The following is a 17,291-nucleotide window of genomic DNA, read 5'->3' as shown; positions in this document are numbered from 1 at the left end:
TCTTGGTTGCTATATGAGGCTCTGACAAACTGCTTTGGACGTGACATGAAGACTCGCTGGTGCACGTTTGCATCCAAAGTGGCGCTTGGGGAACATTTATAGTTCATACAGCTGCCCCCTGTTTGATTGGTGTGCTACTCGTGCTTGCCGTGCCGGATTTGGGCCCGATTCCACCTCCCTCTCCTGTACCCCGCTACCATGTCAATGCTACATTTTAGGTACGCTGTCACTGCATGATGCAATACCCCTTTATTGCGACCTAATTGTGGTGGTAATTATCAAGAACTAGTGCAGTGCTTCTGAAATAGTGGGGTGGGCGGGGGCGTGGTGCGATGCTGAGGGGGCCGCATGTGACCATAGGGACCGCCGTACTACAATAAAGTGTAATTGCACCTCCACTCCACTAGTTAGCAGTGGCGCTCTCATTGGCAATTATGCGCAGCGATTATTAACTCTACGGTGTAGGTTTCTTTTTGCAACGAAATGCTATTATTTATAATTGCGGCGGTGAGTGGTTGGTGGGGTGGGGGCGTGAATTGTATTCTTCTTGCTAGGGGGAGGTGTCACAGAAAAAAATTGAGAAGTACTGAACGAGTGTGAGGCACGGCCACCTAAGACGTACGTGTGTGTGACTACTAAACACCAACTTTCTCAAATCGCATGTCTCAATTAAAATGAAAAGAAATGACATGACTATGCTCCAACCTCCCAATTTTTATTTTTTTTTTATCCCAAGTTCTGGAAGTGGCAATAAACAGCATATTTAAAATTGCTTAGTGTAATTAGTCCCTTGCTTATGTTTTGGGCAGCATTTTTATCATGACAGGGTATGGAGGTGCATCACAATTGTGTGCTAAAAACTTGTAATTGGATGTGATCCACATTCGCTCGCCGTTTCTTTTGCAGATCACTGGCCTGAAACCTTCCATTGAAAAAGCGCTCCGTCTCTCGCTTTTGTTTTTTTAATTATATTTTCCTCGCTCGGCCCGTCACTCCCACCTGCTTTTTCACACTGTTCTTCCTCCCTTGGCAGGCTTCATCGCAGCAGCTGAAATTCACAACGTCCGACTCCTGTGACAGAATCAAGGACGAGTTCCAGTTCCTCCAAGCACAATACCACAGGTGAGACGACATGAGCATGACATGGCCTTGATTGTTTCTAATTTAGACTGTCACCGTGCAGTCGTGGCGCCGTAGTTGGAAGTGTTGTGGCCTATTTGCAAGACATCCTTGAAATTGAGGCGGTTGATTACTTTTCTCGTGATAGACATTTTCCTCTCTTTATAGTCCAGCTAAAAATGTGATCAGTGTAAAACCTAATTATTATATTATACTGTCCAGGTAATTATGTTCTAAATAACTGCTAAGAGTTCCGGTTTGCAATCAAGTCTCCAATTGTGACGGCATACATACTGTACGTAGTCGATTCATATTTGTGCTTGCTGCGCATTTATGTAAATCCACCTACCTTGCGGCACTATCTGTTATTTTATGTCCAAGGAAACAAATGTACTATTTGAGGATACAATCTAATTGATTCCTTCCCTTAACATTTGCATCTCTCTGAAGTCCTGCTAGTTTTTCGGTTACTGATCTCGCCTATTACCGTGTAAGAAGTCTCCCCCAGAGCGGCTGTTAGAACGTTAACTGCTGTGTTTGATGGCAGTTCTGAAAGGTGAGACATCACGGGCTTTCGCTTTGTGCCGGTTGACTTCCTCCCTGGTTTGTTCTCGCGTACTTTTTGCGTCTCCTGTAGCAAAGACAGATGAAAGCCCGGCCTATTTCGAGTGCAGCGACAATCCTGTTTCTTTGTTTTATTTGCAGAGGTTTGCAATAACATCGTGCATGTTTCCTTTTTCACTTTGGTCTTTTTTTTTTCTTTTTTTTTTGTGATTCCTTCAATGGTGAGCTGCAGCATTTAACCCCCGTCACAAAGTCAAATCGCAGTTGAAAGAAAGCACTTTTTTTGTGCCTGTTGACTCGGGAGTGGGTGGGGGGAGTCACAGTGGAAGCTTTGTAGTAATATGCTGTATGTTGTGGAAGCCTTTTAAAAGGCAAATGTACAACAGGCGTTCCCCTGGGTATCGTAGCATCTATTGTATCTGTCGGCGTCTTCTTCCTCCTCCTCGTCCTCCTAATTCCCTTTTCCCTCAGTCCCATGCATAAATAGATCAGGGAATACATCAATCAAAATAAAGATGACAGCGCAAGCGATTTAGAGACGGAAGAATCGGCAATAAAACTCCATCAAAGTGTCTTTGGAGAGCAGCGGTGCATGCCCGCCGGCTGATGAGCGCCAATCGCAGGAGGCGCGCAGCCAATCCCAGGTAGACTGTCGGTGGAAGAGGGCGGGGGGGCTTGTTGTCATGACAACACACCACAAAGCCTACAAATGTACGCATGGAAAGCTGGAAGTCTACACGCTGCTTCTCAGCGGGAGCACGACATTGACGTTTGCGTCAACTGTCTGTAATGCAAATCTACCTGAGGAGGCTGCTACTTGGGATCAGAGTCTTGAAGATGAGGTGAAGCAGCATGTGGTTCCTCGTACGCTTTCTTCCAAGTCACCGTCAACAAATATGTTTGTGATCATAAGGCGTCTCGTGTTTTTTAGTAGTCTGGAAGTGTAACAGCAGCTGTCGCGCTCGACTGCATTCTTTGTCTGCTCGATGCAATTTCTCCGCTTAACACAACAACTCTTTTATGCAACTTTAGAGGCATTCCATTCTTTAAAGCTTGTCCTCATTAGGATTGCAGGTGAGCTGGAGCCGATCCGAGCTGACCTTTTGGGTAAGAGGCAGCATATACCTCGGACTGGTCAGCTCGGCGGCACGCTGGATGACCGGTTAGCATTATGGCCTCACAGCGCAGAGGTTGTGGGTTCGATTCCGGCTCCGGCCTTCCTGTGTGGAGTTTGCATGTTCTCCCCGTGCCTGCGTGGGTTTTCTCCGGGTGCTCCGGTTTCCTCCCACATTCACGGGGATGACTTCAAAAGGGGAAATTTTGTATTTTGGTTCGGAGATCAATTTTTTTGTGACGTATTCTATACCAGCAGCCAGGTTTGTTTAAGTCAAAATGCCTTATCAATTGCTTTACAGGAATAAAAGGAAAGATTTTTCTGTATTTTAGGGAATCTGAGGAGGGCGGGAATAGGCCCTTTTTTCACAGAATATATGACGGTCTATAAAAAAAAAAAAATCATGAGTAGGTGAGTTTTATCAATATATGAGATAAGATGCGCTCAAGCTAACTTTACAACTGGTGTCAAAAATGTTAAAAAAATGATCCCGTACACGAGGAATGTGACATTATCTCCGTGTGGCATCGTGACACAGCCCGTGTTCTAACGTGTCGCGCATCTTTCATTGCCACTGACAGGATCAATGTACACAGCACTGAGCAAGTTTTAGATCTATCTGCCATGTGCCTGTGCATATCTTTACAACATCACAGCCTTTTCCATCCTTGCATGGAATCACACCTTGTCAGACCGGCGTGTCGGCACCGGCTCCTTCAATCAAACGCACGCGGGGGGATTTTTCTTCCCCCCCTGTCGTGTTCATTTTACCATCTGGCTGACTTGTTGACGTGTCCTCCTTTTTGTCCCGTCGCCTCGCGTGTCATCAGCGCTGATGTGATTACAGCTAATGGCCTGTGCTATATTTAGATTTCCCCGCTTTCTGGTTTAGAAAGCAGACATTTTACCACGCTTGTTTTCCCGCTGGATTCTGCTTCAGATATCGGGAAGGTCAGGTTGAGGACAGTAATGACGGTTAAGATGGCCGACAAGCGAGGAGGTGCTGATGGAAATGAAGGTGACGAGGGATGAAGTGACCACTGCTGACTCTGCTCGACTTGTTTCCTCCGCAGCTTGAAGCTGGAATGTGACAAGCTGGCCAGTGAGAAGTCAGAGATGCAGCGTCATTACATCATGGTGAGTGAAGGCGACCCTTGCTTTGTTTTTGTTTGGTCTCCAAACGCAGCGTGTGGTTTGTTCTTTAAGATGATTTTTAACACTCTGCAAGTGTTAATAATTATTTTTGTAAAATAATATATGAATTATAAATTACACCAATAAAGGACTCCTTTACCATAGCGAGAACAAACTATTACATTTTGCTCTGGAGAAAAGACCAAGTGTAGCGTAAAATAAACACGGCCGCGCACAACATTGTGGTGGACTACATGCGCAACACTCACCTCGTCACGTCAGACCATCCTTGATATTCCGCTGGGAACTCGTTTACAACATCTCACGTTGTATTCTGCTGGACACATTTCCCATCGAAAAACAACTCTCTCGATGTTTCCCCGACTTTATTACAGTCATTTATTACCATAGCGAGGAACATAATTATCATGGGCATAAACGAATAATCAGGTGCAGAGAATATATGAATTTACCGCAATGAACATAATTCACAAAGCCTCTTGCCAAATAATTCTGCGTGTGATTTATGATCAATAAAATAGACAATGATAGAATAGCCAATAAAAGGAGTATTACAATGTTCAGTTACTACGCACGCTGCCATAGCGTTCATTTAAATTAAGCAACGAGGATTAATCGTTGGCCACTATACGCAAAAACAACCTAACGGAGCCAGGGAAGAATCTATTAGATTTGTGCACGGCATGAATAAAAAACGTGGTTAACGCAACTGCTTCACGGTTAGCAAGCAGAGGGCCTGTGCTCCGCTCGATTTTCCCCGGACTTCTTCGCACTTTTCAAATGCATGCATGTTATGTTTATTGAAGACCCTAAAATGCGAGTATGCATTGTCTTTGTGCGAATGACGAGGTAACATACCAAGCGACATAATCGACATCTGACCTTCTGTCTTTTCAAATCTCAAAACACAAGTTTTCCAAACAATATTGTGTTTCACTCGACTGATGCCACGGAGTCGCGGGACTGCCATTTGATTCGCAAAAGGATGATTTCATCGCTTCCTTCATTTTTTTTTTTTTTTTTTTTTTTTTGGGTATGGGTCAGTTTTTGAGACGGTTCTCATTCATCGTGAAACTTTGTGAACTTTTTACTACCAATACATGCTGTTAAACTTACATTATAGCTAGATTAATGCCTAATCTGTTTCTTCTACTCAAAAACTGTGCTTATCTCCAATTAAACAAATGCAATGTCGCCGTTCCAGTGGTTTACAAGACAAGCTGGCCGAAAGTAAGAACAGGCGGTTCTCGGTTCACTACGGTGTTTGTTCTTACAGTGGCAACATTACCCGACTTTGTACGTAAATCACAATGCATCATAATAAATGGGCTGTCACTTGTATAGCGCATACATCTAGCTCCTGATGAAAGGAGCAACTCAGGAGCAACTGGGGAGTTAAGTATCTTTCTCAAGGATACTTCCACGTGGTCACAATGGCCAGGGATTGAACCCACAACCTCTGGTCTAGTCCGTCAATCAAAGAGGCTAACCCAAGTGTGACACACCTGGCCCTAAATAACACACATCAACTGAGCGGTCACGTTAAATCTTAACACATAAACCATCCCTACCCGGGTGTCTTTGACGAATTGGTCTGTACAGTGTGAGTTGAACAGCAACCCTGCTAAAACGGCGGAGTGTTTGTCCAGCTTGAGCGTGTGATTTGCCAGTTTCATAATCAGTTGATCCAACGAGCTAATCGCCCAATCCCCCCCCAAAAACAAGACCTCAGTTGAAATAGAGCGCACCATAATCCTTTAAATGCTTGCAGCCCTTTGTCTCTTCGCTGCTCTTTTTTGTCTCCCCCACATACATGTTCGCTTACACACACGCACACACACACACACACGTGCTCCACCTCAGGGCTAATCTCATTGTTGCTGGCAATGTAGCCCTGTGATGTTTTGCCTCTAATTGATCCTCTGACTGGCTTTAATCTCATCTAATCTGCGCCGCCACACTGGTCCCTCCACCATGAGACACACTCACCCCCACACACACACACACACACACACACCCTTCGAGGCTGCCTCTATGTCTGCACACACTGAGCAGTACACACACATACGCAGTCAAACGCAAAATTATGTAAACACGTGTTATTTAGTAAAAGGTCACGTTTTTTTTTTTCTTTTTCTTTCTCCTTTTTTTTTTTTGCCCAAAGCAAATGTGGCATTTTAATATCACGTGTCTGCTCAAATTAAACATGACCCAATGTGCAACTTGTACTGCAGTCGCTCACCAAGTGCTAATCTGCTCTTATCACAATTTATTTGCTTGAGTACATTTTTTATTTTTTATTTTTTTTGTGGTCAACTTGAAACCGAGTCTGGTCAAACCTGTCTTCCCTTTACGGCATCACCTTTTACGCAGGTGCTATCTGTCTTATTAACCCTTTCTAAACTGCAGATGTACTCAAAGACAATCCAACGAAACATGAATACATTACTGAGAAAATCCTTTCCAATAACCTCATGGTTTTTTCAATGTATTTATTATTTCTTTTTTTTTTTAAGGTAAACGAGAAAAACAAACTAACATTTTTTGGTGTATGTCTGGCAGCGTAACCTCAAACTCAACACATTTTTTTGATTTCAGCGTTTCAGTTCTGGTCAACAGTTGTCGATCGATCACTTTTCTGTATCCTGGGACGTTAAAAATAAAATAAAACCTTTGTTTATGAAATGGACCATGCGCATGTTGTCGGACAGCAACAGTTGCTTACTGATTGTCAGGTTGACTCCATGATACCCCTTGGAATTTTATTATTATTATTATTATTTATTATTTATTTTTTTTACAATTTAAGCAGGGAAAAGATTTGAGGTAAATTGTATTCAGCGGAAATGTACAACATAATGCTTAAAGCCTCCTTTTTCAATCATTTCTGCTAGCAAGCCTGGCTTTGTATCCACACACACACACACACCCCCACACACGCACACACACACAAAAAAACCTTCTCTAATAGCATATCAGGTTGCCCCGAACCATGCACCCCCCACCCACCCACCTCCGGTAGGCAGCACCTCCATTTCCCAAGCGCGGTAATTACTTTAGGGAGCTTCCACATGGGCTCGTGTGCTACACTGAAAAGTACAGACAAAATGTGTGTGTGCGTGAGATTGAATGGAGCACAACTGGGTGCGTGCGTTTGGTGTGTGGGGGTGTGTGTGTGTGTGTGTGTGTGTGTGTGTTTGTTTTCCAGTCACAGAGCCAGTCCCTCCTGCAGACTGAGTGAGTGATTAACTGGGTTTACGCCTAGAGGGTGGCCCTCTCATTAACACTCAACACACACACACGCACACGCACCCCCACTCGCACACAAACAAAACACAAGTGCATTGTCTATTGTCACTCCCGTTTATTGCTCACTTCCTGTTTGCTGTTTGCATCCGCTCATTTCACCAAATTGTTACCAGAATGTCGGTTGCTTAAATGAGAGCACCGAGGGGCATTTTGGACATCAGGTTAGATGGCAACGGCCTCAAAAAATGACATTTTAGTGTCTTATCCTCAAAAAAAAAAAAAAAAGGTTCTGTGACAATGTTTTTGTCTTGAGATAGGAGTGTTTTGAATCACAAGCTTGGTCATGGAATGACTCAAACTCATAAATCATCGTCGCATCAAAATGTGTTTGACGCGATACTAAGACAAATGTCCGTCTGTCTCTTCTTATTTCCATCTAGTACTACGAGATGTCCTACGGGCTCAACATTGAGATGCACAAACAGGTGAGTAACAAGTAACAGTTGGAACTCCTTTTCCGGCCATTTTTTGAGGCATCCTTTCCTCACCAAATGTCTCTAAGTTGTCCGAGCTTTACAGAAGAGAAAGGGAAGGGAAATCTTTGGTTATAACGAGGAATGCTGAGTTGAGAAGTCCCGGTGCTTGCTCATACATCAGCCGCTTCGGCTGAAGCCGGGGGAGTAATTTATGCCTTGGCTGCTGCGAGGAGGGAGAAGAACGATTATGGACGTGATCCACTCCCTCAAAACACACGCGCACATCCACGCGCTATTGTGATTGACGGCACACACTGGAAGGCGTATGAGGAGGACCATGTAGACTTTGACTAATGGACACATGGGAAGATCGGCGGCCACGTGTGATTTAAATGGCTTTGCGTGTATGCGCCCAGCTCATATTAGACACGCACAAGGGCGGGACAATGATTCAAATTCAAATTGACATCGCAATGTAGTGCAATGCAATTTTGCTATTCGGTCGGTCTGTAGCCTTTTTTTTTCAATATATGTTTACTTATCATTGGTTCATGAAACATGGTAGATTGAAGTGATAAAGCCACTTATTTATTTTGTTGATCAATCACTTTTGAAGGCTTCATTGACGACCCGCTGACCGCATATTGTGCCAAGCGGGCTTAGTGCATGAGAATCACTTGTTGCAATAAATCCATATTTCACGTACTGTACGTCTCCTATTGGCTGTGAAATTCACCTTTCATTTTCTTCTAGGACGTTTTTTTTTTTCATTAATTTTATTTTTTTATCATTTCGCTTGCTTTCCGGTTTAATATTAGCATTTCCCGACCAAGACAATTAGCATCGCCTCGGATCATAAATAAACCAGAAGTACGTACGTTTTTTTTATGAATTAATTAATTTATTTTTATTTATTTATTTTTGTCTTTTGTCTGTTCGTCCCGCCACTGTCCAGTCCAAAGTGGCCCACAGACTGTTAATTGGGGACCACTGTTTTACATCACAGTGGCAATTTTGTGAAGTTGTTAATGCTTTAGACGGAAGCTCAAAATGTTTGTTTAGCTAACAACTAATAGACGCAAATGTAGAAACCGTCTTTCCTAAAAATGAATGGTTAGTTTTCTTTTATTTTTGCATAAGCCTAACCAATAACTCAGATACATTTGTATAATCAATCAGATATCGTTTAATGCCCTTTAATACAGATCCATTTTTTGCCTGTGTTTGTTAAAAAAATACGTAGGAAGAAATAATTGCATATTAAATCTCTCTCCTTATCTGGCAGCAATGACACCTTGAGGGACGCGTGTGCTGCTGCATACATGTGCTCACTTGCTCATGTGGTTTCTTTTGTTCTCTTTCCGGGGGTGCCATGTCGTGTTTGTGCGCATGACTATATTGTAGACATTGGTGTGTGTGTGTGTGAGATTTCTTTGTGCGAGTGGCTGCGGAGAGGCGCTAGTTCCATTAGAGAGTTGAAATGGAAGAGGATGTGTGGAAACGAGCATGGATGAGCGTTGATGCCGAGGACCATTGTGCGGCGACGCCCCCCAGCACACCCCACCCCTCGCCACCTCTGACTCTATTTGCTTCCTCTCGTTCCTTCCCGCTCCCTCTTCACGTTCTCTCTCCGCTCGTCGCAAGGCTAAATCGAAGGTTGAGCTGGGGGTGCTTTTGCTTTTCTACTTCTATCTTGAAGACTTACTTGGAAATTTAATTTGTGTCATGAAATGAAAAGCACATGCAATGGGGTCTTCAATGGCCAACACAATGCCTTCATATTTCAAAATAAGTACTTTTGTCGGAAGAAACAAGAGACGTGGAACTTTCCCGTTCTACGGTCGCATAGTGTGCAAGTGGGTCGCATGTCCGCCTCACACTTTGGGTTTTGAATCTTTGCTCAGGCCGGAGAATGTTGAAATTACTGCACCAAATATTACAGCGTATTTTCTGTTAGAGAGCGCCACTGCCAACTACTGGAGTGGTTGTGCAATTACACTTTATTGGAGGAAAAATAGCATGTTCCCCAGGGTCCTTTTTTTTTTTTTTTAAATTGACCAATTGAAATCAATTCGTATTCACATTTATTGACCGACACCATCCGTCAGTCATTGCAAGTTCGTGTTATCGTTCCTAATGACTAGACTTGAACACATGTTCCTCTTTGATCCCCCTTGTGAACAGCTGCCTACAATTTTACACTCATGGCTTGTTTAAATTGGCATTAAAAAAAAAAAAAAAAAAAAAAAAGCAAAGAGGTCTCTGAGCGGAATTAACAATCCTTGAAGCGACGTGTCCGTCCAGCCTTCGACGTCCACGTTTGTTCTTTCCCGGTGCGTACGATATTCCCGCTGTCGGCGAGATGAGGCGCCGAAACAACACTTGAAGAAGTCTGCCAGAGAACAACGAGCAGAAAAAGGGAGGGATGGGACAACAAAGCTCGGGAAGATGACAGGGAGCGCAGATAAAAGCGGCGAGAAAAGTGGAATATTTGTTAGCGTGCGACGAGTCCCACAAAGACGTTTTCAAGATGTGTGCGCGTGTACGTGCACGTGCACGTGCGGGAGCCGACCAGGACGCCTGATTGGAGGGGGGAGTCGTGCTCTGCATGCTTAATGACGGCTACTCGTGCCTCATCTCGCCAGCGCTTACGCTCTAACATCATTAGCGCTCATTTGCATATCTCGTTCGGATTGGGTGATTAGCAGCCAAATGTGATAATAGACCCGTGTGTGAGGACGATAGCGGGGATTGTGCGCAAATTAGTGTGTGTGCGCGAACGGGAGAGTTGGAGAAGGTCATACCTGCTGTTGCTCATACGAATGAGCGTGTGCTCGGAATCACAAAATGGCCGTTTTCATGTGTTGAGAGGTTAAAACCTGGGATGTTTTCAGTTTTTTTTTCTTTTCCCCCTGCTTTTCAATACGTCCCGTGAAAAGACCAGAAATAGCATTAGGCGCTGCTTACATGCGACCGTTTCCGCCTAAAAATTGTTGTGTTGGATTGGGTTGCACAGTGATCTCGTGGCGTGCATATTTATTTATTTTTTTTTTTACAAAAAATGCCTTTTTATGTTAGAAGAATGTGCCTTTCCATCTGGAAAAAAATAAAAAATAATCCTCATAATATAATAATGTCCTTATGTACAGAAAAAAATCAAGGTAAAAATGTTTTAGCCAAACAACATGTGGCTCATTGCTTAAGGTTATTTTTGTTCTCTTCAGTTCCAAGTAACCTGCAAATAATTGTCATCACCTGATGTCTCCTGTTTTTTTTGGTAGAAGTGTGACTGTCATGTTAGTCATGCAGTGTGCCAAGCGTTTGCTCTGCAAATGTTTTCTTTCTTCTTGCTAGAAATACAATTTAAGTGTTTCCTTACAGTATAATGTAGTCACGTTTTTTTTTTAAACAATGCCATCTCCCCATTTCCTCCACAGGCTGAGATTGTGAAGAGATTAAACGGGATCTGCGCACAAGTTCTCCCATACCTGTCTCAGGAGGTACACACACACACACACACATGCACACAAACTAGCAATTCGGGGACATAATGTGCCATTTTGGGGACGGAGTAAGAGGAGTTTATAAAAAGGACGGATGTGGGTTTTCGTCTGTCCCTGTTATCGTCCCGAACCGGGTCAAATACCTACGGACACCCATTTCACGGACGGCTGACAGAAACACGCCCAACCTGCCTTGCGTGTGTAATCCGCCAATTCTCTACTTCAGACCGACTGGTGAAAATTAGGGGCGGAAGCACTTTAAAAGGACGAGGACGCACGTGAAAAGAAGACGATTATTTTTATGAATAAGGACCCGGACGATGACCGGAGGGTGTCCAGGTCACGGACGGAGGAGGGACGGTCAAAATATAGTAAATTATCCTTCTCTGACACACACACACACACCCACACAGATGACCCTCAGGCCGAGACCCTTACCGTCCGGGAGTGAAACCACTCTCATTCCCGCCTCATTACTTCGACACCACACTGACCCCTTCCCTTGACATTCTCAATTTCCCACCTCCACCCACCCTACACGTGTGTGTTTGTGTGTAATGATAAATAGCTGCACGCTTCCGATAAGCCGCGTTCTTATCTGTCTCGCCACCAGGGGGTTGACCATCACCCATTACTTCACACCATCCATTCACTGATGTCACACCAGGCTTTTACCGCGTGTGTGTGAGTGTGTGTGTTTGCGGACGTGTGTGTATGAATAGCTGAAAGGTATCGGGTGTGCGTTTGGAAGATTGATATTGATCTAAGCCGTCCTCCCCTCTTTTCTTTCATTGTGTCTCTCCCTGGCGTGCCCCCCCCTCCCCCCACCCGTGTGCAGCACCAGCAGCAGGTTCTGGCAGCCATCGAGAGGGCCAAGCAGGTCACCCCCCCAGAGATGAACTCCATCATAAGGGTACAATGATCCGGCAATTATTAATTTATTCACATAATATGCAGCCTTTCTTTTTCTCAGGGAAAAAAAAAACGTGTGAATTTATTGTAGTGACAACACGTGTGATCGCAACAATTTGACATGTTGCAGTTAGTTGAGATGTCAAAAGAGCGGATGTGGCCATTAGTCTTCTGTGGCTTTTGGTGTCTACTGCACTTTGATGCATTATTTCGAAACACAATGTGTGTGAGGATCAGCATGCGCACACAATTTGTCAGGCAGGATGTATTTGTCACTCTTGAAAGATGTTTTTACGTATGCCCATTGATTTAATAAGAATGTTTTTTTTTTTGTTTTTTTTTTTGAAGATGCACCCCCCAACCAAGAACTGGCTGAACAAAATTGACAAACAAATATTAAACGACAAAGTATTGTAAAACATCTGCCTTTGATTCATATCCTTTGGCCGATGAATCGGTTAGCGAAATTTTCTACTGCCAAATATCTGAATATGCCTAAAAAAAATATCCATTTCGGTCGGGCCCTCGTTATTACTGAAGACAGCCTTATCCAAGTTATCTTTTTTTCTTCTACCTCTCTAAAAGATTTTGCTCCGATTTATCTTGGTCTCATTTGATAATATCACAAAGACTTGGCATTTGAACAAGGGTGTGTAGACTTTTTATATATACTCTATATTATATATAAAAAGGCAATATTGCAGGCACATGAATTTTTCAGTGAATAGCACAGAAAAAAAAATCTCAGTACGTTTCTCAAAGCGAACCGTGAGTAGGAAAATTGGAAATGGAATTTTTGTATTTAAAAAAAATAAAAAATCGATTTTGTTTGAAGTCCTTATTGCCCAGCGCTGTCAGTGAGCCTTCTTTGTCGACTATTATGCATGATGCATTAGCGTCTCGGTGTCGGGGGTAATAGCATTGGATCGCGTTTGTTGGCGTATTGAGTCTAAGTGGCGTGCGCTTGTGTTCCGTGTAGCAGCAGCTTCAGGCCCACCAGCTGTCTCAGCTCCAGGGCCTGGCGCTGCCCATGACCCCCCTGCCGCTGGGCCTGAGCCAGCCCAGCCTGCCCGCCGTCACCACCTCCTCTGGCCTCTTCTCTCTCTCCTCCCTGCTGGCCTCCCAGGCGCAGCTGGCCAAGGAGGAGAAGGCTTCGCGCGACGCCGCCGACAGCCACCGCGAGGAGGACGGCGACAAGTCTGACTAAGCGCTGCCCACCTTTCCCCCTGGTCCACCTCGATCAATTTCTCTCTTTCTCTCTCTCTCTCTCTCTCTCTCTCTCTTGAGGTTTCAACGCGGAGACAAAATGTCCTCCGAGCTTCTCACCAGACTTTCTTCATATTTTCATGTCTCTTTTTTATTGAATGTTTTAATAATGACGCTCCAATGCTCTTTAGTCCTCCTCCTTCCCCCCCCCCCTCTCTCCTCCTGCTTATTTTTTTTTTCTCGTATTCACATTTATCACGCTGCGTTCACGACTGCTGGGAAGTAGGAAGTGCCTGTGTGGCAGCCGTTTTAGGTGAACTAAATAAGGGACAGTCGTGAATGAAAGCTCAATTTCGCATCGTTGTGAACTTAGCAAACACTTTGAGTTGCAATTTCATGACGACAACTTGACAAAATTCTGCCAAACAAGTGTGCCGTCAATACTTAGTCGTTAATCAGGTGACAACAAAAATGTAAACAAGTCCGTGGCTTTATCACGTCAACTTTTCATGTTTCATGAAACAATGATATGTAAACATGGTGACTGCACTTCTTAAGCACTGAACTTATCTATTCAAAAATAAATGATAAACGTACCCAGACTGTATATGAAAAAAAAATAAAGCCCGCGACCAACCGAAATAAGCACCCCCCCCCCCAACAATTTGCACCCTTTGTCATTTGAACATTTCATTCGACTTGGTTTCATTGTTCAGCCCTACTTTTCATACAGAAACGCTGACATCCATCCTTGTTCATATCGACTGTAATTAATGTTCTATCGTACGTGTCCGTTTTTCCCAGTTGTCTTGAATGCAGCGTTCACGGTAAACATCAGTTGGCCTGTCAGAAACACATACGTACCCTATAAAGTTTTTACCTGATCAGATTGCACGTGTCGGACCATTTGAACGCCACTGCTAACCAAAACAGCAGCACCTACAGATGCATGTGGGAAACAGCCCTGCAGTCAAAATGGGTTGTATAAATGTTTTCATCGTCCACCCAGATGGACTTTAAAGAGTTAAGTGTGATCCACTTTGAAGTTGGTTGCTAACCAAAATGGTAGCACGTAAAAGGCATAGGCAGGGGTGGAAAAGGCTCGACCTTTTATGGAACGGTGACAGTACGAAAATGATTATTAGGGTCACACTGGGGAGACTGAGAATTGTTTTCAACTTTAACCTCTTTTTTTTTTTTTTTCTCTCAATAATACTGCTTAATTCTCATCTTTTTGTCTCCAAAAATGAATTTTGTATTTTTTTTGTTCTCTTAATACAATGGCTTCTTTCTCGAAAGAATATCCAACTTAAAAAAAAAAATAATAATTTTGACCCCGTATTTTATATTAGTCCACCAATTATTATTGATTTTAAAAGTATTTAAAATAAAGAAATGATTAAATTTCTAATGGGCACAAATGAGATAAAACACAACTATCAAGAGAACAAATAAAATTCCAAATATCTGATATTAAAATGTGTTTTTGTACTCCACAGTTCCTCTTCGGTGCTCGTAATTGTGGCACAAATCAACCATTGGGCCTTTGCGTCCTGCTTTTATTTTATTTTCATTAATCAATATTCTATTGTGTGCAATTTCTATTGATATCGATCAGGTGTATATCGCAATATAGATTGATGATGAATTATTGCCCAGCCCTATTTCAGTGTGTCCTTAATACCCCTCGGGAACCCAAAAATAAAAAATAAAAAAGCACCTCATTGAAGCAGCGCGTACGTATGTTTTGTGTGTTCGACAGCAAGAGGGAGAGGGGGGTGGGGTTGGGCTCATTGTGCGTATTTGCTGTCCAAACTCCACGAGGACACGAAGACGCACATACATTCCCCGCGTGTGAGCGTGTTTATATGCGTACAACTATATCTTATCGGAATAATCCGTTTCTCTGCTTGTGAATGCAGCGCGTCATCCTCCTGTCTCTCTTTCATGCTGTGCTTATTGTCGTGATGCCACACACACACACACACACACGTAAATGCATGATCCACAGAGCAAGCAAATTTGATTTTTAATTAGATTTTTTTTTTTCTTTTTCTTTTTTTTTTTTAAGGGAGCTTTTTTGTGATCAGTGCACTTGTTTTTCTTGTGTTGAATTGTAGTATATTCCGTATATTTTAGTGGCATTGCAGCCTGCCATACTAAAATCAAAACCTCAACTGTTGTAAGAAAATAAATAAATAAAATTTTAAAAAAAATACACACATAAAAACCATGTAACCCACAAATGGCGATCATATATATAATAATAAACATCATATTTTTCATACATTTAGCGTGAGTCTCCTGTTAGGAAAAAAACAATGTATTAGTTGACCTCAGCGTATACTTGGACATGCATAGAAAGCTTTATGTGTACATACAGTATATTCTGGATGGTTGTTGCTGTTTGGGGTGGGTGACCTTTGCCCCCTTTTCCTTTCCCTCCTCTCATCCCGCCACTTCCTAGCTCATAGCGTGAGGCATTGTAAGCTTTGTAAGGTCTTTTTTTTTTTTTTTAAATACTTATTTTGTGTATAATGTGATTCCTGAAAGTGAAAATGTTTTGTGTCCAACATCCTACCTACATTTAAACAACAACAAGGGGGAAAAAAAGGAAAACTATCAAAAGTACAGCAGACATTTATGTGAAATAATATGAAATGTTGTGCAGTAAGGAAGGACTTCTGGTGCCTTACAAATAAAGTCAATCAAATCATAACCGGCCTCGCTCGCACTTTTCTTTCACCTTCACTGTGACGCGTTTCCTCAAATAGAAGACTCCACAATTCTTTGCCGGTAAGTAGTTGATTTACGATTTATTTTGTCGTCGATTGTAATATCATTAAGAGTTAACTGTTGGGGCCATCGGCCTCCCTCTGTTGCTAACCTAAACAGCAAACCCTACCCAAACATGGTCGCAATTTCACTGAGCCGCATTAAAGCTGTTTTAAAAAAAAAATGTATATGCAAGGTTGGTTGTTGCTCTGCAGACTTCTTCCCATAAGATCGCCATTGTCAGGTGTCTTCAAAGGGTAAGTAGTTTATTATTTAATTTTTTCACTGCACATGTTTGGGATTTAAAAAAAAAAAAAAAATTCAAAATGTCTTGATTATCATGAAATGTGATTTTTTTTGTATGAAAATAGATACTTTAAACACTCCTTTTGATCTAAAACATGACTTTCTAAAAAATAAGACACTTGAAAAAATGACGACTACATTTTAGACATTTTATGTTTTGCTTTATTAAAATGAAAAATATATTAAAATATATTACATTAACCCTTCACTCCGAGTGGTCTTTTTGCATGACTTTTCATCTTATGTTTTTTTGTGCCTTATTTGTCTTGAAAAGCCCACTTTTCATCTTGAAAAATTGTCCTAAAAGATATCTTAAAAATACACATATACACGACCTACTGATAATTACTTGCATTTGAAAATAACTTGAGCCGCATGCTGCGTCACCAAGACATCTTAAACGATAATACTATTTCATGTTTTATACAGGAAATGAGCCCAGTCATCCTCTTCCGAGAGACCGAGGTGCTTGTTGTTCCCTGTACGTTCCGCTAGGAGGAGCTGTTGTCTCGCGTGGCGCATCGTCAAAGGTGAACATAAATTCACACACTGACGGGTGGCACTGTGATGAAGTCTGCTCTCTTCTCAGCCACATGTGACTGCACCAACATGGCCGATTGACCTGTTGACACCCGCTTGTGATGCTCACGCGGTGTTTGTTTAGCCTTTTACGATACAGTCTCGTCGCACTCTTTTGGTGCTGTATTCACGCCACGGAAGGGCTCCCAAATAAGTTTGATTGATAAGTCTGATTAAATGTCTTCATGTTCACGAATAATGCATATGTGATGAATGTGCGAACTACATTAACTTTTACCCCCCCCCCCCCAAAAAAAAAAGTTCAGTGTGATTTAAAAAAAAAAATAGAACTCCTTGAGATATCTTGGGCAGAGATTGTACATGGCAAATGCA

General features: G+C 42.6%; 1 protein-coding gene across 2 annotated transcripts in view; it reads left to right on the top strand.

Annotated features, from left to right (window-relative positions):
* Positions 1-16,017, top strand: part of tle5 (TLE family member 5, transcriptional modulator) — a 28,199-nt gene extending 12,182 nt beyond the window's left edge. The window contains exons 2-7 of one of the 2 annotated variants that reach the window (XM_088313690.1): positions 1,034-1,122; positions 3,871-3,934; positions 7,642-7,686; positions 11,115-11,177; positions 12,019-12,093; positions 13,075-16,017. In XM_088313690.1, the coding sequence (XP_088169816.1) occupies positions 1,034-1,122; positions 3,871-3,934; positions 7,642-7,686; positions 11,115-11,177; positions 12,019-12,093; positions 13,075-13,299 (561 nt within the window). In that variant the 3' untranslated portion in view covers positions 13,300-16,017. Of the gene's footprint in view, positions 1-1,033; positions 1,123-3,870; positions 3,935-7,641; positions 7,687-11,114; positions 11,178-12,018; positions 12,094-13,071 lie in introns of both variants that reach the window. The other variant, XM_088313689.1, reaches the window with a different exon arrangement.
* Positions 16,018-17,291: the final 1,274 nt, after the last annotated feature.

This window comes from Idiotropiscis lumnitzeri, chromosome 13 (genome assembly GCF_059441095.1).
Source record: "Idiotropiscis lumnitzeri isolate Australia: NSW breed Sydney's pygmy pipehorse chromosome 13, RoL_Ilum_1.0, whole genome shotgun sequence".
Taxonomy (NCBI): Eukaryota; Metazoa; Chordata; class Actinopteri; order Syngnathiformes; family Syngnathidae; genus Idiotropiscis; species Idiotropiscis lumnitzeri.
This window is presented reverse-complemented; position numbering and strand designations above follow the sequence as displayed.